The sequence below is a fragment of the Trachypithecus francoisi genome, unplaced genomic scaffold (genome assembly GCF_009764315.1).
Source record: "Trachypithecus francoisi isolate TF-2019V2 unplaced genomic scaffold, Tfra_2.0 Lachesis_group18, whole genome shotgun sequence".
NCBI classification, from domain to species: Eukaryota; Metazoa; Chordata; class Mammalia; order Primates; family Cercopithecidae; genus Trachypithecus; species Trachypithecus francoisi.
The window spans coordinates 6,963,384-6,987,251 of NW_022681463.1; the positions used below are offsets into that span (position 1 = coordinate 6,963,384).

The following is a 23,868-nucleotide window of genomic DNA, read 5'->3' on the forward strand; positions in this document are numbered from 1 at the left end:
GCACTTTTCTTTCCCATATTTTTAAAAGTCTGAAATTATTTCAAAACGAAAAGTCAAAAAGTTTTAAAAACATGCAAAGTGATTAGCCCAATGCTAAAGAATTTCCTCCCTTCTCTTATATCTATAATTCCACCTGTTGTCTTCCTTTCGTCACCATAATCAAACCTCAAATGGTGAGGATTATGAATTCTACATTGCACCTTTGATATGGTTTAGCTGTGTCCCCATCCGAATCTCATCTTGAATTGTAGTTCCCATAATTCCCATGTGTTGTGGGAGGGACCTGGTGGGAGATAATTGAATCATGGCAGCAGTTTCCCCAATACTGTCCTTGTGGTAGTGAATAAGTCTCATGAGATCTGATGGTTTTATAAGGGGTTTCCTCTTCCACTTGGCTCTGATTCACTCTTTGTCTGCCGCCATGTAAGATGTGCCTTTTGCCTTCCACCATGATTGTGAGGCCTCCCCAGCTATGTGGATCTGTGAGTCCATTAAACCATTTTTCTTTATAAATTACCCAATCTTGAGTATGTCTTTATCAGCAGTGTGAAAACAAACTAATACAACCTCTAATTACAGCAGAGTGGGGGTTGGGCCCAATATGTGATAAGAGGTTGCTGCCAACGAGATTGCCCTCAGTGATGCCTTTTGTGATCCCTACAAGATGCTTGTCCTGGTTGAATTGACCACCTCATAGTCAGTTCCTCAGGAGAAGAATGCTTGGCCTGGTATTAGCTTTTCTCAGTTACACATCTACTTAATATGATAAGTATATATATAAATACTCAATATTATACCAATAATATATACTTAATATTGTACTAAAAATCCTACAAAATATACTGTACTGTTGGATAAATTCAATTCTAAAGGTAATAATATAACTGATGTCTCCTTCTAAATAGTTTAAGTAGTTAGACAGATGCAGATGTGAACAGATCCTTTTTCAGATACGGAAAATATTCACATTTCCAAACGATCATATCCTAACACAAATTAATTTATCATGTTTCACCTGATTTTAAAAATAACATTTAATTATACAGTGAGAATGCAAAAGGTGGGTGTTGCTAGACAAACTCAGTCAGACAATGAGGCAAAAGGCAATGAAGGTTTTTATTTGTTAATCCATATTAGCAGCAACACCAGAAAAATCATTAACCACCCCTCCTAGCACTGAAACTCTGACTCCACTTACCGCTTCTTCTTTTTAAATTACAATGTAAAACAAAATGAACCGCAAAATATATTTTATTTGAACTTACTGAAGTCGAAATCACAGGAACGAGATATTTAAACAAAGTTTAAACTTAAAGTTTAGATTTTAAACATAAAATTCAAATGGTTTTCTTTGTTTTGAAAAGTATATCCTTGAAAAGTATTTTGATATAGATGGGAACATTTTCATAGACTGGCATCTATTTTTCCACCTACTGTTTAATTGAAGTAAACTGTTGAATGATGTAAACTGTTAAATGAAGTAAACAGTTAAAACTAATGACATAAAAGACAAGCAAAGCAAAAGAAACATGTTATAAAAGATAAGTATTACAGCATTCTTAAGTATGGTACTTTATAAAATGAAAACCGGGATGATGTCTTCTGAGATATCAACATATTTATAAGGAGTACATGGTATGGGACATACTTCAGGATGCCAAGAATTTTAATTAAAACTCAACCTCTATAAAGTGAATATAAAACTAATAAGAGGAATATTTTTAAAGGTTGGGATATGTAAACTACAATAGCAGCAGTTTGAAACAGAAGAGGAAGAAATAAAGGGAAATTACATTACATTAGTATAAATGTATTCAGTAACTTCGGTTGGAGATTATGTTGTTATATATGAACAATTATAGTTATTTTTCAATTAATGCTTTACATGCATAAATTGAAATTACCTGACATTAAAAGCTTCTGAAATTCATTATAGGAAATACACATGAGCATAAACAAATGAGGAAATGAGGCTATTCTCTCTCTCCTGTGAAAAAATGTGTGGGTAATATATTACATCATAGATAGAAATTGCATACTTGAAACAACCATAAAATACTTAAATAGTACATGGATACTATTTCCAGCCAAGTTGTTTCATATTTAAACTTAAACTTTTAGTTATTTCATGTAACTACTGCAAGATTTCTAAAATTCTTATTTTTTACTTTTTGTAATGTTGACCAAAAAGGAGGGAGTGCATTTAACATAAAAATAGAAAATGAATCCTGAGATTTCTCATAAATGTCCTAATGTCCTAGAGATGTGGGCACTTGTTCCATAGTAAATTACGGACGCCACACTTTACAAAATCCTTATTGCTCCTTTGGATTGTGTCCTTCCTTCAAGATAAGAAGCTATGACTCAATTGTTCAGCATGGAATGCTAGTGAAAAGCCTTTCTAGCTCTATCTTTCCCTAAATGGGCTCTGGTTTCTTGTAATTCACATGACACTCTTTGGCTGTGGCTGTCTGTTAAATTTCCTGTTTTGGACTGGTGTCAGCAAACCAAAACAAATAGCTCACAGAAAAGGCAACGGTAACTACTTTTTTTTTTTTTTTGGTATATCCAGTTAGATTCTTTCTTCTTAGAGGTACAGAGAAAGGGAAGAAAATAGTTACAGACATGGTATAAGTAGGTCACAGCAGTTTCAATGCACCAAAAAATGTGACATCTCCATCCAGTGATATTTGTGCATTTTCTCGTGGTATTGCAAGCTGAAGTTCATCTCCCTCTTCCAGTTTTGCAATGCCTAGGAAAAAGTGATTTACAAGAACTATAAGTGGTTATACAACAGAAAAGAAAAAAACCTAAATAAAAGTATTTTGTTCTGTAAAAAAACAATTTTAACATAGGCATCCACACTTCAGAATATACCAGTGGGCTTCTAAACCATTGCAATTATCTTAGCCTAAAAAAGTTTAGAAGAAATAAGCAAAAGGAGTTACAACAGATATTTATGAATGTATTACCTACTCTTTAAAAAATGGAGTTCCCCAAAAGAAGCCCAATATATAACTTTTTAAACAATTAGGTAAATCATGGCACATTCCTTGATAGAATATTAAATGATTAGTGATGATTTTTATTTAATTTTGTTGACAAGGAAAGTTTTTATAATAACGTTAAATAAAAATGTGAAAAATTACACACACACATATATATACTAGATATTCCTATTTTTAAACATACATATGACAAGCATAAATATTAAAAAGTGAAGAAAACACCATTTCTTAACATACCACATTTATTAATACAGTTTTTCTTGAGAGTTCAGACTATGGGTTTAAGCATTATCTGGATTACTTTTCACAACCTCTTATAGTTTGTTTTATTATCTAACCACATTCGTCTTCATTATCAAAAACAACAATGAAATTAACTCTTCAAAAATGACCAATAAATCTGTGTGCGACTAATTTACAAGGACAAACGCATCTGTGAATTGGTCACACAAAGTACATTCAGGGACTACACTCAATGTGTCAGGTAATCTTTACCCCACTTCAAAAGAAAAATGTGAAGGAGAAGAAAGAGGAGGAATAAGGGGAAGAAAAGAAATAAAGAAACGAACAAACAATAAAACTGTCATCTGAATTGTCAATAATTGTGGCTTACTATTTTTAGAAAAGTTGCATTGTTTCATTAGCATAGTGAAAATGTACCTACATAAACACATGTATGTTCATGTCTATTCTTACCTAAAGCCGAAAGCATGCAGATTTGCTCAGGCAGCAGCCAGGGGGAGTTTATTTATTGAACATTTACTATGTACCAGGCACCCTTCTGGAAAAACCTACAGTAGTGATCAAGGATGACAGAATTTCCATCCCTACTGGGTATGCTTTTTTGTAATGGGCAAAGACAGACTACAAACAAAAGAAAGATTTTTAGGACTTATTACAGGTTATGTGTACACTTTCTGGAATTGACAAAACATTTGTGGACTATCTTAAGCAGTAAGAATAAAATGTTTGAGATTTATTTGTTGAACAGACTTGTCATTATCATAGAGATTGGAAACGAGCTAACATTTTGACAAAGATCATAGCTCACAAAGCATTAAGTAATATTAACTCTAAAGATTAGGTGGGTGTGAACAACTATAGAGTCCATTTAACATTTTATTTATTTATTTATTTATTTATTTATATTTTTTTTGAGACGGAGTCTGGCTCTGTCGCCCAGGCTGGAGTGCAGTGGCCGGATCTCAGCTCACTGCAAGCTCCGCCTCCCGGGTTCACGCCATTCTCCTGCCTCAGCCTCCCGAGTAGCTGGGACTACAGGCGCCCGCCACCTCGCCCGGCTAATTTTTTGTATATTTTTTTTTAGTAGAGACGGGGTTTCACCGTGTTAGCCAGGATGGTCTCGATGTCCTGACCTCGTGATCCGCCCGTCTCGGCCTCCCAAAGTGCTGGGATTACAGGCTTGAGCCACCGCGCCCGGCCTATTTAACATTTTCACACTAAGTTATTGGCTATTTCAATTCTTCCAGATGACAGCAATCAGGTATAATTTTTCTAGTAAACATTTGATTAACACAATAAGTCGGAAGATTCAGCTTTATCTATGTAACTGGTTCTTTGGTATTATGTTGGGTTTCTTAAGTTGGCCATTCACATCTTTTCAGGTTACTATGGAAACATTTTATGTACTTATACTCTAATGTGTGGTTTTAAATGGCTTTAAATAAATTTGCCCTAAAACAGATTAAAATTGTAAGCCTGAAACTTCCTAGAGGACAGGACTCCTATACAACAGTAAGCTACTAGTAATGAAAAATATTTTTAAAGTCAGGTGAATTATTCTTAAAGTAAGACACCTTAGGAAATCTAGCAGACTCCTCTAATAGCAAGTAAGTGTAAGAGGAGCAGATGATTAGAAAAATGTTTTAAAGAGTTATTTGTAAAACTTTTAGTATTAATGAATATAAATAAATAACAGATTGGAGTACTCTCACCATTTATAAATATTTTGCAACTCCAAACTACTAGTCAGCACTGGGTGAAGGGAAACATCTCTTTATGAAAATTAGGGAATTCTAATTTTATAAACTTCCTCATCTCCCCACCAATGCTATCTGTGGCTGCAGATCCAGAATGACATCATTTCCATTATTAGAAACTATTTTTCTTAGTTTCTAACTGACTTATTGGGCATTTGTTTGTAAATGCCTTTGAAATACAGTATTTCAAAATGCATAGTCAGTCTCCATTCCTGTGTGTCACACGGTCATTCATAGTAAACATCTGGAACTGAAGCCATTCCTCAGGGTTCTGGATTTTTACAAAGTCAGAGAAAATAAATGTCTTTAAGGTAAATAGTTTTCTTTAAAACCAGCCTGGATTAATTTTAAATCACCCTTGAAAAATAAAATGAAGGAAATGTTGGCAAGTACAGCTGAAACAGACCTGAGGTTTGCAAGACCTGCCCTGCTCTCTGCCTCTCACTGCTCCTGGGTGCAAAGGTAGGTTTGCTTCTACACTTTCACATTCCTAAGTCACCTGTCTGGTGTCCACTGACACAAGATGTCACCTGTGTGAGACAGAAGCCATTGTACAACTTTCCCTTACCCTCAAACCCGACCAGGAGCATCTTCCACAGCAGGCAAGAAGAGGTTTGGTTGCTCCCAGTGTGGAATCAGACTGGCTGGTTTAAACTGAGTCTAAAAATTAGTAGCTGTGTAACCTGGGACAAGTTACGTTACCTCTCTGTGTCTAGATCCCAACTCTCTTAAATGGGAAGATTAAATAAGCATGCATATATAAAATGCAGAACAGAGTGCCTGGCCAGTGGTAATCACTCTATCATTGTCAGATATTATTATTGTTGTTATTAAGGGTTGAAGAAAATATAGTTGAATTTTTCTCAGTGTAGAAGTTACTATGTAGAGGTACTATGTACAATGTAGAAGTTGCTATGAAGTTACTACCCTTTCTAAATGTATATAAAGATGGTAAAGTTATTAGTAATAATTCCATCTTTCTCAATTAAAACAGACTAGCTTATCATTCAAGATTTTAAAAACACAATATATTGAGGAATGTCTTTGTCTATTCATATTTTACGGCATTATCCTTTCATTTTCACATTTTGCAGCTCAGATTTTTCATCAAATTCTCTTCATTTCACAATTAGCAGGATGCGAGAACTATTATTTACCAGCTGAATAGCAGGAATTATTGGGTAGTGTTTCAGGCATATTTTGAATACATCGAAACAAAGTCACCAGACTCAATTCATCCCCAAAGACATGGACTTTTTTCCTCTGAATTAGATGTCCCATGGCATAGGTCTTATCAGTGTATAAAACCTGAGAAACAAACCAAAAATCTTTGTCAGAAATGAACACAAAATGGGAGGCTTCAGACAGTAACATCAAAATTAGGGTTTGAACCTACCTGACCATATATAAAAAAGTAACCAGTTTCTTTGACCAATATTTTATTCTCTTTTTCTTCTAGGGCACTTCCCCTTTTAAAGCTGAGAAGCCATGGAACAAATGTGTAAGATCCTGCAATGAAGAGAATCATTTATAAGGAAAGAAACCGAGAAAGGCAGTTTTCACCTCCACCTCCATTAAGTTGTTAAGCTACCACTGAAACTTAGAAGATAATTCCATCCAAAAAAAAAAAAAAAAAGAAGAAGAAGAAGAAGAAGACAAGTCACATTACTGCATTGGATTCTTTGCATCACTTATATATGAACCTGGGTTAATATATCAGATACAAGAACCCGAGAGCTAACCCTTTATATGAATGGCTGGGTTTTTCCTTTATTGGTCCATATTTCGGCTATTTCATAATAAAGGTTGGTCTGGATAAGAGAGTTTGAAGCAAAAAGTGGACAAAATTTCTCTGAATAACACACTAGTAGAGATTTTCCTTTGATTCTCAGAGAGGAAAAAGTATGTCAAGAGTTTGGCAAAAGGTTTCTGGAGGAAGAAATCTCTCCATTCCTTGGCCCAAATGTGGCAACAGAAGGGAGCCTATGGGAGAAAGAAGAAAGTGACTAAGACACAACCTTTACTAAGAACAGTCAAGGAACTTTGTAACAACGATCGAAGATATTTGAGTTTCAATGGCTTCTGCTCAGTTCACTGATAATTCCCCTCCATTACCCATCAAAAATCACTTGGGGAGTGACAAGGAGGCCGCTGTGCTCAAGGGTGAGATGAAAGGGACAGAGAGAAGACAGTAGCCATCACGGAATAGGCACATGGGGGACTACATTGCTGAGCCAGAATCTGTAAGTGCGTTCGGACATCAAAACCTATTAAGAGAGCAGAGACACTCCTTTCCTGTGAATTCATACTTTACATTCCGTGGATTTCTCATGGGTGTGTCACATGACTATCTGAGTAAAGGGTGAGCCCTAAGGCTAGAGGTTGGGAAATTTGGAGAGTGTAAATTAAGTGATGTAAAATAAATAAAAAGAAGATTAGGGGGACTGTAATATAAGGATAAAATAGCAAAACAGAGCTATGGAAGTTAGTCTAGAATCCTACTTTAAATGTCCCTGTATAATTGGTAATGGTGGACCATACCTGTGTCCAAATTTCATCCTGATCACAGCAAAAATGAAAACAAAATCGACAATAAAATTCAGAGTTCACAACAGACAATAGGCTAGAAGCCAAAGAAGATAACAATTTTTCTAGAATTGAGATTAGAGAGCATTTTTTTCTGTGGGTTTTCATGAGGGGCACAGGATGATGTGGTAGTTAACAACGTGCTCACATTCTGTACATACAACTGCCAAGTGTATGTGCCTTCTTCACATAGTGTTTCCAAGGCAAACCAAGTATATTTAAACTTTTTCCAAATAAAATTCTTTTTTGATCTTATGTTTTAATTGACAGATAAAATTGTACATATTTGTCATGTACAACATGATGTCTTGAAATACGTAGGCATTGTGCAATGACTGACTCAAGCAAATTAAAATATATGTTACCTCGTATAGTTGTCATTTTTGTGGTGAGAACACAGTATCTACTCATTTAGCATTTTTCAAGAATACATTTCATTAACTGTAGTCACCATGTTGTACAAGAGATCTCTTGAACGTATTCCTCCAGTCTAACTGAAATTTTGTAACCTTTGACCAACATCTTTTCACCCCCACCCCCACCACCCAGCCACTAGTCAACACCATTCTACCCTCTACTTCTTTGAATTTGACTTTTTTTTAGATTCCACATATACATCAGATCATGCAGTATTTGTCTTTCTGTGCTTATTTCACTTGTTCTAATGTCCTCCAAGTTCATCCATGTTACTGAAAACAACAAGGTTTCCTTCTTTTTATGCTGAATAGTATTCCACTGTGTATACATCGCACATTTTCCTCATCCGTTCATCTGCAGATGGATACTTAGGTTGATTTAGTATCTTGGCTATTGTGAAAAATTCTGCAATAAACATTGAAGTACAGATATCTCATCTGTGGTCACACCACTCTGAATGCACTGTATCCTGTCTGACCTCAGGAGCTAAGCAGGGTGGGGCATGGTTAGTCCTTGGATGAGAGATATCTCTTTGACACACTGATTTCATTTTCTTTGGATATATACTTGGTAGTGGGATTGATGAATCGTATGGTATTTCATTTTTAATTTTTAAAGAAACTTTTATACTATTTTCCATAATGGCTACACTAATTTATATTCCCAGTCCAAATAAGATTATTGAGAGAAGAATGTAAAATACGAACCACATATTTCTGATTGTTTCTAAGGAGTAAGAATCCTAGGTGATAACAAAACAAATTATATTGTAAATTCAAGTTGAAATAAATAACATTTCCTTAGTCAGACCTCTGAGTTCCTATTACCATAGACAGAGGGAGGAAAGATGTCAGGGAGAGTGGGGAGGAAGGATGGAGGATCTATGAGTGGATCAAGAAATTTCCTAGGTCTTCTTCAGCACATGCTCTTGTCGACCTGTGCTTCTTGCTCACTCCCAGGAGCCACATACAGGTGTCATCACCCTAATTGGCTTTTCCTAAAGAAGGGAACATTTTCCTTAAAAGAAAAGCCCTCTTGTATAGTAATAGTTAACACAAGATCACCTCAATGACAAATTACAAATGCAAAATCATCATCGCTTCTTTTATGATATAATTTCAGTGAAAAGATTATAATAAAATAGTTTTTAATTTTGTTTAAATGACATAATGTATGCCAAGCACTTTTTGGAGTGCTGAAAAATGAGAAAGAATTAATACAGTTACTGTCAATATTGTAAAACACAAACTGATGACTTCACCAAGGCAGTTGCTTTCATAGCTTAATGATACTCATTTGAGGCTTGGAGTGAAGAGATTTTAAAAAAATAATACACTTGATAGATACTAAATTTTCTGAGCTAAAGGGCCACTTGTGTTTGGTTCCCTGTCATTTTCCCAGGGCTTAACATCATGACTGACCCACGTAGACATGCAGCAGATATTTATTAATTAATTCAAATTTAAACATAATATAATTCAAAATAGCAATGTACTGTAAAAATTAATCGCAGGTATTCAACTGGTTTTTTTAAAGCATTCTACTACCAAGTTACTGAAATTCTTGTAATGAAATGCCTTCCATCATTGAGCTAGTATATTCTCTTAAATTGAAGTAAAATACAAATTTCTAAAACCACTTGTTTACATTTGGCTAGAGATATTTGTTTACTAAAATTTTCATAATAATTTAGATTGATTTCTTAGATGTTTTACATTCAATTAATATCTATATAATTAAAGACCCACTTCTTAGTAAATGTCACTGGTGTACTGTCAGCATAGAAAATAAAACAAGTACATAGTAGGTCTCTATTCTTACTGTCTCTTAATATTTTATTTAGGCATATTATCATCTCTTCTGGCAATAATCTTATTAAAGTGATAGAGAACATGTTTACTTATTTTTATTTATTGTCTTTATTCCTCCAATATCCACACACACACATATGCACACCCACATACTTACCTGGGCTCTCTGCAAACAGGAGATAAAGACTAAGGTTAACTGCAGACAGCCTAGTGAAGGGTTGAAGAAATACCCTGGTTCAGAGGCTGTTTGTAAACACCAAGAGAGATTTTTATTTTTGTTTTTCGACTTCTAATGTTTAACAAAATCTCTGTCAGGATGAGGATTAGCAATAAAATAATCTCTATCAGGCCAAGAAAACAGATAATAGAAGAAAGACTCCACACAGGACAAGGAATAGAGTCTAGGCAAAAAAAAAAAAGTACTTTGGAAAAATTACTAAACAAGTGAACAACTGCAGTCCACATCAATTAACAACAGAAAACCCTGAGGATGGGAGTAATTTTGAGTTCCAGATTTGCTACATTGTAACATCCAAACTGTCCAATTTTCAAGAAGAAACTTCAAGGCATACAAAGAAAGACAATTATAAACTACTCAGTGGACCAAAAGAATAGTCATTATTACAAGATTCACACTCAATAGCGAATCACTTTTCTACCAGTGATCTAACTCTTTTCTACCAGTAATAAACAAGTGGAATTTGAAATTAAAAATATAATGGCATTTAGATGATTACCTCAAAAAATGAAACACTTAGGAATAATCCAACAAAATATGTAAAAGATTTAAATAACTAAATAAATGGAGAGATACTCCATGTTTATAAATAGGAAGACTTAATATTGTCAAGATGTCAGTTCTTCCTGTAGATTCAATGCAATGGTGTTTTTTTTTTTTTTTTTTTCCCGAGTCTTGCTCTGTCACCTAGGCTGGAGACAGGGGCATGATCTTGGCTTACTGCACCTTCCGCCTCCTGGGTTCAAGTGATTCTCCTGCCTCAGCCTCCAGAATAGCTGGGACTACAGGCACGCGCCACCATGCCCGGCTGGCTAATTTTTATATTTTTAGTAGAGAGGAGGTTTCACCATATTGGCCAGGCTGGTCTCAAACTCCTGACCTTGTGATCCCACCTTGGCCTCCCAAAGTGCTGGGATTACAGGCATGAGCCACTGTGTCCAGGCGACTCAATGCAGTCTTAATCAAAATCAAAGCAAGTTGAATATCAACAAACTGAGTCTAAAGAATATATGGAGAAGCAAAAGACAGAAATGCCAACATAATATTAAAAGATAAGAACAAAGTGGGAGAACGAACACTACTCTACTTCGAGACTTACTATAAACCTACAGTAATCGAGACAATGTGGTATTATTGAAAGAAGAGAATAACAGATTATGGAAACAATATAAAGAGCCTAAAACCAGACTCACATATAATCAACAGATCATTGACAAAGGGCAAAGGCAGTATGATAAAGAAAAGATAGTTTTTAAAAAAAAAATAGCACCAGCTCAACTGAACATCCACATGTTAAAAATAAATAAATAAATTGAAACACACACATTGATTTTAATAAGATTTGGAATCTTTTTGTCTTTACGCTCCTTGAAGTTTACTGAACTTTTTAGATGTGTAAATTTATGACTTTCTTCAACATTGGAAAGAGTGTGACCATATTTCTCCAAATATTCTTTTTTCAAATTTTATCTCTCTTCTCCTTCTGTGACTCTCATAATGCATATGTTTAATGTATCCTGGGGGGGGGGTCTCTTATAAGCTGTTCACTTTTCTTTATTCTTTTTAAACTTCATTTTTAGAGCCATTTTAAATTCACAGAAAAACTGAGAGGAAGGTACAGTGATATCTCACAGACCTCATACTCCCTACAGATGCATATCCTCCTCCATTATCAAAATCCCCCACCAGAGTGGTACATTTGTTACAGCTGATAAATCATGATATATCATAGAGGAAACTTAAATTTCTATTACTGAAAAAACAAGAAGTGAAAATAAAAATGTTACATACTGTGCAATTCCAACTACATGGCACTCTGGAAAAGTTAAAACTATAGAGACATTTAAAAAATGCCATTTCCAGGGGATAAGCAGCAGAAAGGGAAAGGTAGTTGGAGTGAAACACAGAGAATTTTCAGGACAGTGAAAATACTCTAATACTACAATGGTGGATACACGCCATTATACATTTGTGCTGATCTATAGAAAGTACAACACTAAGGTGAACCCTAATGTAAACCCTGGACTCTGGATGATAATGATATATTAGTGTAGGTTTATCAGTTGTAACAAATGTATCACTGTGGTGGGGGATTTGATAATGGGGGAGGATATGCATCAGTAGGGAATATGAGGTCAATGAGATCTCTCTCTACCTTCCTCTCAATTTTTCTGTGAATCTAAAATGGCTCTAAAGATAAACTTAAAATAAAAAAGAATAAAGAAAGGTGAACAGATTATAAGAGACCCCCAGGATACATTAAGTAGATGAACATATGCATTATGAGAGTTACAGAAGGAGAAGAGAGAGAAAATATGAAAAAAGAATATTTGGAGAAATAATGGCCAAACTCTTTCCAATGTTGAAGAAAGTCATAAATGTACACATTTAAAAAATTCAGTGAACTCCAAGAAGGGTAAACACAAAAGATTCCTACCAGAACTTATTAAAATCAAGCTATTAAAAGATAGTGACAAGAAGGAGATCTTTTTTTTTTTTTTTTTTTTTTTTTTAAGACAGAGTCTCACTCTGTCGCCCAGGCTGGAGTGCAGTGGCCAGATCTCAGCTCACTGCAAGCTCTGCCTCCCGGGTTCACACCATTCTCCTGCCTCAGCCTCCCGAGTAGCTGGGACTACAGGCGCCCGCCACCTCGCCCGGCTAGTTTTTTGTATTTTTTAGTAGAGACGGGGTTTCACCATGTTAGCCAGGATGGTCTTGATCTTGTGAACTCGTGATCCGCCCGTCTCGGCCTCCCAAAGTGCTGGGATTACAGGCTTGAGCCACCGCGCCCGGCCAAGCAGGAGATCTTGAAAGCAGAGAGGCAATTCATCACATATAAAATATGCTCAATAAGATTAATAGCTGATTTGTCATCAAAAACCATGGAGGCCAGAAGGCAGGGGAATCACATATTTAAAGTACTGAATGAAAAACACTGTTTACCCTCTATTCCATATGTGAGAAAATATCCTTAAAATGTGAAGAAAAATTAAAGTGTTCTCAAATAAAGAAAAACTAAGGGAGTTCATTGGTAGCAGACTTACCCTGTGAGAAATGCTAAAGTAGATAGAAATTTAAAAAAAAGAAAACACTAAGTGAGAACTGAAAGATATATGAAGAAATAAAGAATAGAAGTAAAGGTACATACGTAGGTAAATATAAAAGTCATTGTAAGTGTATTTTTAGTTTTTAACTTCTCTTTTGTTTCTTATACTATTTAAAAGACAAATACATAAAATAATAATTATTAATTTATGTTAAGGGCTTACAGTGTTTAAGGGTATATTTTGTGACAATAACAACATAAGAGAGAAGCTAAGTTGTTATCAATTCAAACCACAGTGTTATAAATTTAGGATGTTTGTTGTAATCACCAGAATAACAACCATGATAATAACTTTTTAAAATGCACAAAAAGAAATTAAGAGAAAAACAAAATGGTGTACTTATAAAGGTATATTAAAAACAAAATAAAGAAGAAATAAAGGAATTGAGGAACAAAACTTATAAAAAAACAAACAGCAACATAGTAATTCTTTCCTTATCAGTAATCACTTTAAATATAAATGAACTGAACTTAAATTTGGCAATTAAAATACAGAGATTGGCAAAATAAATTTTTAAAAGCCCAAACTCATGATCTAATTATATTCTGCCTACTAGAGACTCACTTCAGATTCAAAAACACAAACAGGTTTTTGTGTTTCAAGGTTTCAAGATCAAAGGATGACAAATATGCCTCCTTGCAAATAGCAGCCAAAGAGAACAGGGATGACTAATACTGATATCAGAATAAATACATGTTAAGTCAAAAATTTTTATGAGACAAAGAGAATATTAAATATTGATAATAGAGTTAATTTATCAAGAATACCTAATAATTATAAACATCACTCAACAGAACCTCAAGATATAAGCAGATATTGGCTGAACTGACAGGAGAAATAGACATTTCTACAGTAACAGCTGAAGATTTCAGTATCTCACCTGAAATAATAGCTAGACCATCTAGGGAAGAGATCAATAAGGCAATAGTGAACTTCAACAACACTGTAAACTAACTGAACCTAACAGACATATAGAAAACACTCCACCCAAAATCAGCAGAATACATATTCTCATGTGCACATGAACATTCACCAAGATAGACCATGTTGTGCAACAAAATAATTCTCATTAGATTTAAAAATATTTAAATTCTACAAATATCTTTTATTTTAAAAAGATATGCTTTTCATCCTTTGACTTTGAAACCTGTTTGTTTTTTTCCTTTACCTGAAATGAATCTCTAGTAAGCATTCATTCTAGCTACCTTCAGTAACATAAGGAAAATTGGAAAACTCACAAATAAGTGAAAATTGAACAAATTCTTAAACAACAAACTGATCTATGAATAAATCATAGAAGAAAATAGAAAATACTTTGAGGTTATTGAAAATAAAAACACAACATAGCAATAATCATAGGAAGCAGTCAAAGTAGCACTCAGAAAGAAACGCACAACTGTAAATGCCTATGTTAGAAAATATCTCAACTCAATATTCTAAGTTCAGGTTAAGGAAATAGAAATAGAAGAGGAAACTAAACCCAAAATTGACAGAAGGAAGAAAATAATAATGATCAGATAATATAAGAAGGTAATAATAAAGAAGGTAGATGGAATAAAACAATGGAAAAAGGGCTGGGTGCGGTGGCTCACACCTGTAATCCCAGCACTTTGAGAGGCCAAGGCGGGTGAATTATTTGAGGTAAGGAGTTGGAGACCAGCCTGACCAACATGGTGAACCCTGTCTCTACTATAAATACAAAAAAAAAAAAAAAAAAAAAATTAACTAGGTGTGGTGGCACATGCCTGTAGTCCCAGCTACTTGGGAGTCTGAGGCAGGAGAATCACTTGAACCTGGGAGGCAAAGGTTGCAGTGAGCCGAGATCGCACCATTGCACTCCAGCCTGGGTGATAGATACTCCATTTCAAAAAAAAAAAAGGAACAGAAAAAGACTGGAAACAATAACACTGAACACTGGTTTTTTGAAAAATATGAACAAAGATGACAATCATTTAGCTACATTGACCAATAAAAAAGACTCCAATTAATGAAATCATTAAAGAAAACGGAGGCATTATTAATGGCCTATTAGAAATAAAATGTTTATACCTTTTTATTATTTATAATAATCTACTCCAACAAATTAGATAATGTAGATGAAAGGGACAAATTCCTGAAAACACACAAACTACCAAAATTGACCAAAAAAGAAATAAAAAATCTAAACAGACCTATAACCAGTATAGCGTTTAAATTAATCCAAGTCTTCCCTCAAAATTCATAACTAGATGACTTTACTGGTGAATTTTACTAGACATTTAAAGAAAAATTAACATCAATCTTCTCAAACTCTTCCACAAAACAATAAAAGAGAAGGGAACAATTCCTCACTTGTTCTGTACATCTAGAATTACACTGGTACCAATGCCAGACAAAGATACCACAAAAAACTACAGGCCACAATCAATCAGGAATATACATGTAATAATCCTCAAGACTACCCTAACATCAGAAACAAGACTATGCGTGCATTTACCACTGCTATTCAACATATACTGGAAATTTAAAAAAAATCCAAATGCAAGGAGAGTAGTAAAACAATCTCTATTTGCAAATATCATAATCCTATATGTAGAAAATTTTCAGCCAGGCGTGGTGGCTCACGCCTGTAATACCAACACTTACTGGTATTACGTATTAGTAACACTTATTGGGAGGCTGAGGCAGGCAGATCTCTTGAGGTCAGAAGTTTGAGATCTGCCTAGCCAAACATGGTGAAACCCTGTTTCTACTGAAAATACAAAAATTAGCCAGGTGTGGTGGCAGGCACCTGTAATCCCAGCTACTTGGGAGGCTGAGGTATGAGAGTCACTTGAACTTTGGAGGCAGAGGTTGCTGAGCCCAGATCATACCATTGCACTCCAGCCTGGGCAATAGAGCGAAACTCCGTCTCAAAAAAAAAAAAAAAAAAAAAAATCCATGAATTTACAAAAAAATCTACTAAAACTAATCAATGGATTCAGTTAAGTTGCAGGGTACAAGATCAACACTCAAAAATCTGTTGTTTCAATATACCAGGAATGAATACTCTAAAAATGAAATTTTAAAAAAGAATCCGATTTACAGTAGCATCTGTTACAGACTGAATATTTCTGTCACCCAAAATTGGTATGTTGAAATTTTAACTTCCAATGTGATGGTATTAGGGGATGGTGCCTTTGGGAAATAATCAGGTCATGGTGGCACAGTCTTTATGATGGGTTAGTGTACTTATACGAAAAGATATAAGAACTTGCTTTTGTCTCTGTTCTCAGCCATGTGAAAACACAATGAAAAGACCACCATTCACAAACCAAATCTGTTGGCACCTTAATCTTGAATTTTCCAGCCTCCAGAAGTGTGAGAAATACATTACTATTGTTTAAGCCTCTCAGTCTACTGGAATTTGTTATAGGAAACTGAACTGACTAAACAGCATTCAAAAGAATATAACACCTAAGAGTAAATTTACCCAAGGACATAAAACACTTTAACACTGAACACTACAAAAGATTGCTATAAGAAATGATAGGACATATAAATAAAAGAGAAGATATCTTGTGTTCATGGATTGATAGATTTAGTTGTGTTAAGATGGCAGTAACACCCAATATTATGTACAGATTCAGTCTAATCCATATACAAATTTCAGTGACCTTTTATTTTCCAAAATGAAAAAGCCAGCCTTACAATTCATTTGTTATTGCAAAAGAGTATCAAATAGCCAAAACAATCTTAAAAATAAATAACAAAATTGAAAGATTCACTATACTAAATTTCAAAGTTTACTATAACTTTAACAGTAATCCAAATAGTATGGTGGTCCAGCATAAGGCAAAGCATATAAACAAACAAAATAAAATTGAGAGTACAGAAATAAACCCATGCATGTATGTCCAACTGATTTTTAACAAGTTTGCCAAGACCATTCAATGTGGAAGAAATCATCTTCTTCAACAAATGATGTTGGGACAACTAGATATCCTCATGCTAAAAGATGATTTTGGACCTCTGCTTCACACCATACACAAAAATGAATTAAAATAGATCAACTGCCTAAAGATAAGACATAAACCTACAAGACTCTTAGAAGAAAACATATGGGTGAATCATGATGTTGAATTTGGCCTGAGTTCTTCAATGATGACACTAAAATCACAAGAAACAAAAAAAAGATAAGTTTTACTTCATTTATCTAATGCACAATACTCTTGTGCCTCAAATGACATTCTTGAGAAAGTAAAAGATAATCCACGAAATAGGAGACAATACTTGCAAATCAGCTATTTGATAAGGGTCTTGTATCCATAATATATAAGGAAGTTTTACAACTCAACAACAAAAAGACAAACAACTCAACTAAAAAATGGACAATGTACTTGGATAGATATTTCTCCAAAGAAGATATACAAAAACCAAAAAGTACATGAAAAGATGCTCAACATCATCAGTCATAAGTAAAATGCAAATAAATACCAAAATGAGATATGGCTTCACATCCACTAGGAAGGCAATAATAATAAAAACATTGAAAATAAGATGTGTTGGTGAGGATGTGGAAAAATTAGAACACTTGTACATTGCTGGGGGGAATGCAAAATTGTGCAGCACTGTAGAGAACAGGCTGACATTTTATCAGCAATTCTACTCATCGATGTATACTCCAAATAATTGAAAAGAGGCACTCAGGAAGTACTTTATGCAAATGTTCACAGGATCACTACTCACAATAGCCAAAAGGGGGAAACAAACCAAATGCCCATTCATAAAATTATGGCTTACATATAATAGAAAAATATACATTCATACAGAGGAATGAAGTATGAATACATGCTAGAATGTGGGTGAATCTCAAAACATTATGCTAAGTGAAAGAAGTCAGGAATTAAAAGTCACATATTGTATGATTGCATTTATATAAACCATCTGAAATAGGTGAATCCACAGAGACACAAAGCAGATTGCTGGTTACAGGGGCGTGGGGAGACAGAGAAATGGTGACTGACTGCTTAATGGATATAGAATTTTCTCTGGAGCTGAAGTAAATATTTTGGAATGAGAGAGAGTTGGTGGTTGTAAAATATTGTGAATACTACATGAGAATGAATTGTGTATTTAATTTTATGTCATATGAATTCAATTACAATAAAAAAGATATAACTGAAAAGGTAGATACCCTGATTATTTAGCATTTAGAAGTCTGCACTAACAGAAAAAGCAAAGCAAATAGCCTACGTAGTAAGCAACCTCTTCAAAACTATAAAATAGAAACTCTTTTGTTAACGTGAAAAACAATACACGGTATAGCACAACATGATGAACGAAAGCCAAATACATTTCTGAAATAAGTAAATGTAAATTGATTTATATCACCCAATAAATGAAAATTATTTTAAGATGAGATAAGAAAACAAAGAGCAACTCTGTTTTGCATACATGGGAAACACAGAAAAATTATTTCAGAGAAGTTAAAAGTAAAATTTTGGGCAAAGTCATGTTAGGGAAATGCAATCCAAAAATAAAAACAAAACATTTCAACCTTAATATTGAAAAGACATATCATGGAATTCAAGGTTTTTATACATAAAAAGAACAACCAGCTGGAAAATATAAAGAAAGAAAATGTTTCTATTTATCATAGCATTTGAAAAGGTAAAATACCTTCTAATGATATTAATAAGAAATACGCAAGAACTTCTTGAAGAAAATTTCAATACATATTAAAAGAAACAAAAGGAGACTAAACAAATATAAATATATATCATGTTCTTGGATTGGATTGGATTTGTACATCATCAGGGTATTTTTCTTAATTTATAAATATGAAATCCAAAAAAAAAAAAGCAGGCATTTTTCTTTTTCCTTTTAACTAGGTAAATTACCTAGCTGATTTTACAGTTCCTATATTTAATTTAAAAAACAGAAAAATTCTAGAAGTAAAAAGAAAAAAATGAGTGAATTAAATTTACCAGAAAATAAAACAAAGCCCTAGTAACCAAAATGCCATTTTATTGGGGTGCATAAACAGACATTAAGTCAATATGATACAACAGAAAAGTATTTTAAAAGTGAACAAAACATAGACTAAACACGGGAATTTAATAAAAGTTAAAGTTAATATCTTCAAGCAGTGTGGAAAAGATGGACAATTTAAAAAACTTGTGATGCCCTCACAGGGGAAAATTAAGTTGGTTGCATACCTCACATCTTATACCAGGATAAATTGCAAATAGATACATTATTTAAAGGTATTATGAATATAACTATAAAGGTTTCAGAAGGAACATGAGATCTTTCCTTAACACGTTTAAATGTAAAAGGCCTTTCTAATCACAACCCCAAATCCAGAATCCTTTAAAAAAATGGATAAATTTGACAGAAAAAAACTTTATGCAGAATTAAGATAAATGACAGCATGGGAGGAAATGCTTGCAATTTGTAATATAAAGAATTAATCTGCTTGAGATATAAGGAGCTCACAGAAATCAAATTAAAAATGACCAAAGTCCAATGAAAAAAAGTGGAAAAAATATGAACAGATGGCTCACAAAAAATAAAAATAGAAATGAAAAATTGGAAGAATGTAAAGACAGAAATACAAATGGTTCTTAAAACATATAAAATAATGGCTTAAAGAAAGCTAAGAGATGCTATTTTTCACCTGATGTTCTTTTACTGCCAGTCATAGCATCACATTTTATAATCCCTATAGGACCACTTAGCAATAACTGTCAAAATTCAAAGTCTGTCCCACACAGAGGCTGACATATGAGAAGTTACGGATGCACACAATTATTTTTTGCAGCACCTGCATTGCAAAAGATGGACACCAAGAAGTCTATTGGTAGGAGAATGATTAAATACATTAAATTCATACAATGGAATACTATGCATTTTTTTTAATGTGAGCAACTCTGTACACAGGCAACAAAATATCTGCAATATACATTGTTAAGTAAAGAATGCAGGTTATAATCTCATTTTCAAATCATATGTATTGCAAATACGGTTTTTAAGTGTTTACTATAAGAAAGGAGGAAAGCAGAACTACATTTGCATTTGTTTGTGTTAACAGAGAGAGAGTCTGAAGTCTACATAGGAAACTAAAAGTGAGGTGAGCGTGGGCAGGAACAGATGGGAAAAAGAGCAATCCACATTCTTTGTGCTTTTTTATTTTTTGCAACATGTGAATGCATTACCTATTCAAAATTTAGACTAAAATTCAAAAAAACGAACAGAAAAGACATGAGACTACATTCTGATAAATCCCTCTTGTCTTCTTCTGTGTTGTGAAGTTTACCTCTGCCCTCACTGTCTGGACAAAAGTATGGGGGAGAGCAAGCATAGGAACTCAAAATATCAGATGGACGGAGCCCTGCTCCTTTGAACCTCCATATCCCCGGAATACATGACATGATTTCATCTCACGACCTGATGTTATGTATAATACAATAGGATAATATATAGAATATGCTAATAATATTATAATATATAATATGCTAATAATAATATATTGTTTCCCCAGAAGATAATAAATTAATATTATTATATATAATTATTATAATACATTATATATTATATAATATATAATTATATATTATATGCTAATAATATTAATAATATATTATTATCTTTTCCCAGAAGACTTCTTATTTTACTGTGCAAGTAAAATGCTTCATTGAGTACAACCTTTTTTAGCAAAATGCAACCTGCCTCTAGCTCCCTGCTAAATGTCCATGCACACTAACATTTGTATACTGGTCAAGTATACAAGGGAAACCTCTTCATCCTAAAGGGTGGAGCACTGCAAGCAAGCATCCCAGGTAAGCATCCCAGTTCAGCACCCCTGGATCTGTGGGAAGCGGTCACCACTCCAGGAAGACCACAGCGTCCTGTCCAATTCACAAGCACATTGGAGTATGGCAGCTGCATCATTTGGTGCAATTTATAGCATTTTGGGGGGTAGGGGAAAATGTGTAAAGTAAACCTTTTCCAAGGAACTTTTTAAAACTGTAACTTTGGCCCTTAACATCTCCTGGCTTTCTTTTCCTTCTTAGGAAACAGTGTGCTGCTTATTAAAAGTTGCAAACATGATTTGGGAAAATGTTGAGCAATAAATAATAGATTTACAAGTAGTTTAGTACTTGTGTTGTATCTAGGACAATTAAAGTCACACAGAAAAAAACACAGATGAAAAGAGCATGCCTGGGAATCATTACCAGTGCCAACTCACATTCATTATCTGTGCTTGTTTTGTTTTGCCCCTTCCTCATTGCCTAGCTTAACCTCCAGATACTCCTGAACTCGTAGTTGGTTCACAACACAAAACTTCCTCCTGCCCCTGCCTGCTTTGTTGCCCTCCACAGCATTTCATCTCATCTGTATTTCACTTGTTCATTTGTGGGCTGTTGGGTCTTTTGTTTGTTTTCTCCTCATCAAGAGGTAAGCTCTTTCAAAGTAGAAAACCACACATATGGACTTGCGATGGTTTGGCTTAGACTTTTCAACTTGACGAAGGTATGAAAGCCACATACATTCAGGAGAAATCATACTTCAGTCCGGTATTCAAAACATAATACGAGCTACTCAATACTTTCCTATAAAATGGGCTTCGTGTTAGATGATTTGGTCCAATTGCAGGCTAATGTAAGTGTTCTGGGCATGTTTATGATAGGCTAGACTAAGCTATGATATTTGGTAAGTTAGATGTCCTAACTGCTTTTTTCAATGTACGTTATTTTCAGCTTAGGGTGGGTTTATCAGGACATAACTCCATCGTAAACCGAGGGGCATTTGTACATATTTTAATCACTGATACCCCCAGTGAACATACAGTAATTAGAATATTGTATGTTCTTAATCAATACATTAAAATCAATGAATCAATGAATGTGTGAGTGAACAAATGGTTCTTTTTTAGAACATTTTTGTTTATTAGTTATCTTACATAAACAAACGCTACTATAGAGCAGCAATTTCCATTTGCTTTCGGAGAGAGGTCGATACATGATAAAGTGGCATAGTCACAAAAATTTGTGAAAACTGGATGGAACAAAGTTAAACAAATATTTTTTATTAAAGTAGGACTACTTAGATTCAATAACTTGCTAATGTGCCTTGTGACTCAAAGAAAAATATATAAGATGATATGTTTCCAAATTTATTTGACACTGAAACTCTTATTTCAAGGACCATTTCTCTGGATTAATATTCTGGGTGATACATATTGGGAAATGACATTAAAAGTTGTTTCTTTGTGAACCTGGATTCAGGCCATTATTACAGAAAACACTTATTTGTCTAAAATTAAAACTAAAAAAAGCTTCAAATAACTGAAAAATGTAAAACATTCTACCTCTGTGAGAAAATGGTAAATTATCAAGCAATAATTTGACATTGGAAATTTATTTTAAAAATACAGTTTTTTAATAATCTGTTCAGTTTTATTTTCCTCTTTCTATGATTTTTACAATTGAATATAACAGGAGAATTCATGTTTGTGAAGATGGTCTTGATTCATTCTAAAAGACAAAATGCTGTCTAAATAATAAAAATTAAATTTGATTTAGTATTGATTTTTATTTTATTGTAATGTTAATTATTTAACATTTCTAAGTATTAGTGCCTCTAAGGTCATTCTCCTTATTAGATCATTACTTAAGCCTTAATTATTATTTATTCCCAAGTCATTTTGAATAAATGTGTTTATTATTTTTTATTTGGTTATAAGAAGTTTTGAGATGGATGATTGACTTTGATGCAATTCAAATATAGTCTGTAGACCTGAAACTTACAAATACTTGGAGTGGACTGAATTCTGAGTAGAACAAGTACTGGGGATATTTCATTACCTTTTTGTATAGTTGGTGTTTCACTGTCTGCAATCAGTTGCAAGCAGTCTTGAAGGACTAAAAAGCAAAAATTTATCATTTTAGTTACTTGAGTAGAAATAATAAAGAAATGAACTGAGAACACAAAGCTACAAACCCATTCTTCTAGAAACACTAAATCAATTACACTTTTTACATTGATTGCATAATATTATTCTTAAAGTGACTTTATGATATTTGCCCATTGATTTATATATATCATGTATCTATGAAATTCATGACATTTCACAAAAGCTCCATGTGCTGTTAAAATATAATAAGTATATCACCTGTACAGTTTAACCTAATTTGCTTTGAAAAGTGGCTGAAGAGAAAGCAAGTTTAATCATTTGTTTAGCACATCTACCAAATACATGAAACAGGTAACCTTATAAGATCATTCTAAACAGTCTTTTGCTTTAGAAAATCTAATATGAAATCATGACTTATTACCACAGAAAATACTATTTCTGACACTTCTGAAAGTTAAAAAAAGCTAATATTTATGGAACAGATTTAAGTGCAGACAGTGTACCAAGACTTAGTGTATATCACTTCCATTTATCCTCACAGGAATCCTAAAAATTAGAGATTGGAAACTAAGGCTTGGAAACTGTAAACAGCTTGTTCAGGAACTCAGAGACCGAAAGTGATGGGAACAGAATTTAAACCCCCCCTGTTTCACTCTGGATCCAAAGTTAAGCTTTTGGTAAAATATATTGGACCAAAGAGAGAAAGAGAGACAGAACATCTTTTACAAATAAAATGGAAGACTTCCATCAGACTGCATATAATCAGTAAAGCTTCCTGAAAACATCAATTATCATCATATATTACATATTGAATATTTCAG

The 23,868-nt window shown here is 33.8% G+C and overlaps 1 protein-coding gene across 1 annotated transcript in view; it reads right to left on the reverse strand.

Annotated features, from left to right (window-relative positions):
• Positions 1 to 1,098: 1,098 nt before the first annotated feature.
• Positions 1,099 to 23,868, reverse strand: part of TNFSF13B (TNF superfamily member 13b) — a 33,238-nt gene continuing 10,468 nt past the window's right edge. Inside the window, exons 3-6 of the mRNA XM_033177289.1 lie at positions 22,998 to 23,054; positions 6,405 to 6,517; positions 6,166 to 6,316; positions 1,099 to 2,752 (exon numbers count right to left, since the gene is read on the reverse strand). Coding sequence (XP_033033180.1) covers positions 2,640 to 2,752; positions 6,166 to 6,316; positions 6,405 to 6,517; positions 22,998 to 23,054 — 434 coding nt within the window. The 3' untranslated portion in view covers positions 1,099 to 2,639. The remainder of the gene's footprint in view (positions 2,753 to 6,165; positions 6,317 to 6,404; positions 6,518 to 22,997; positions 23,055 to 23,868) is intronic.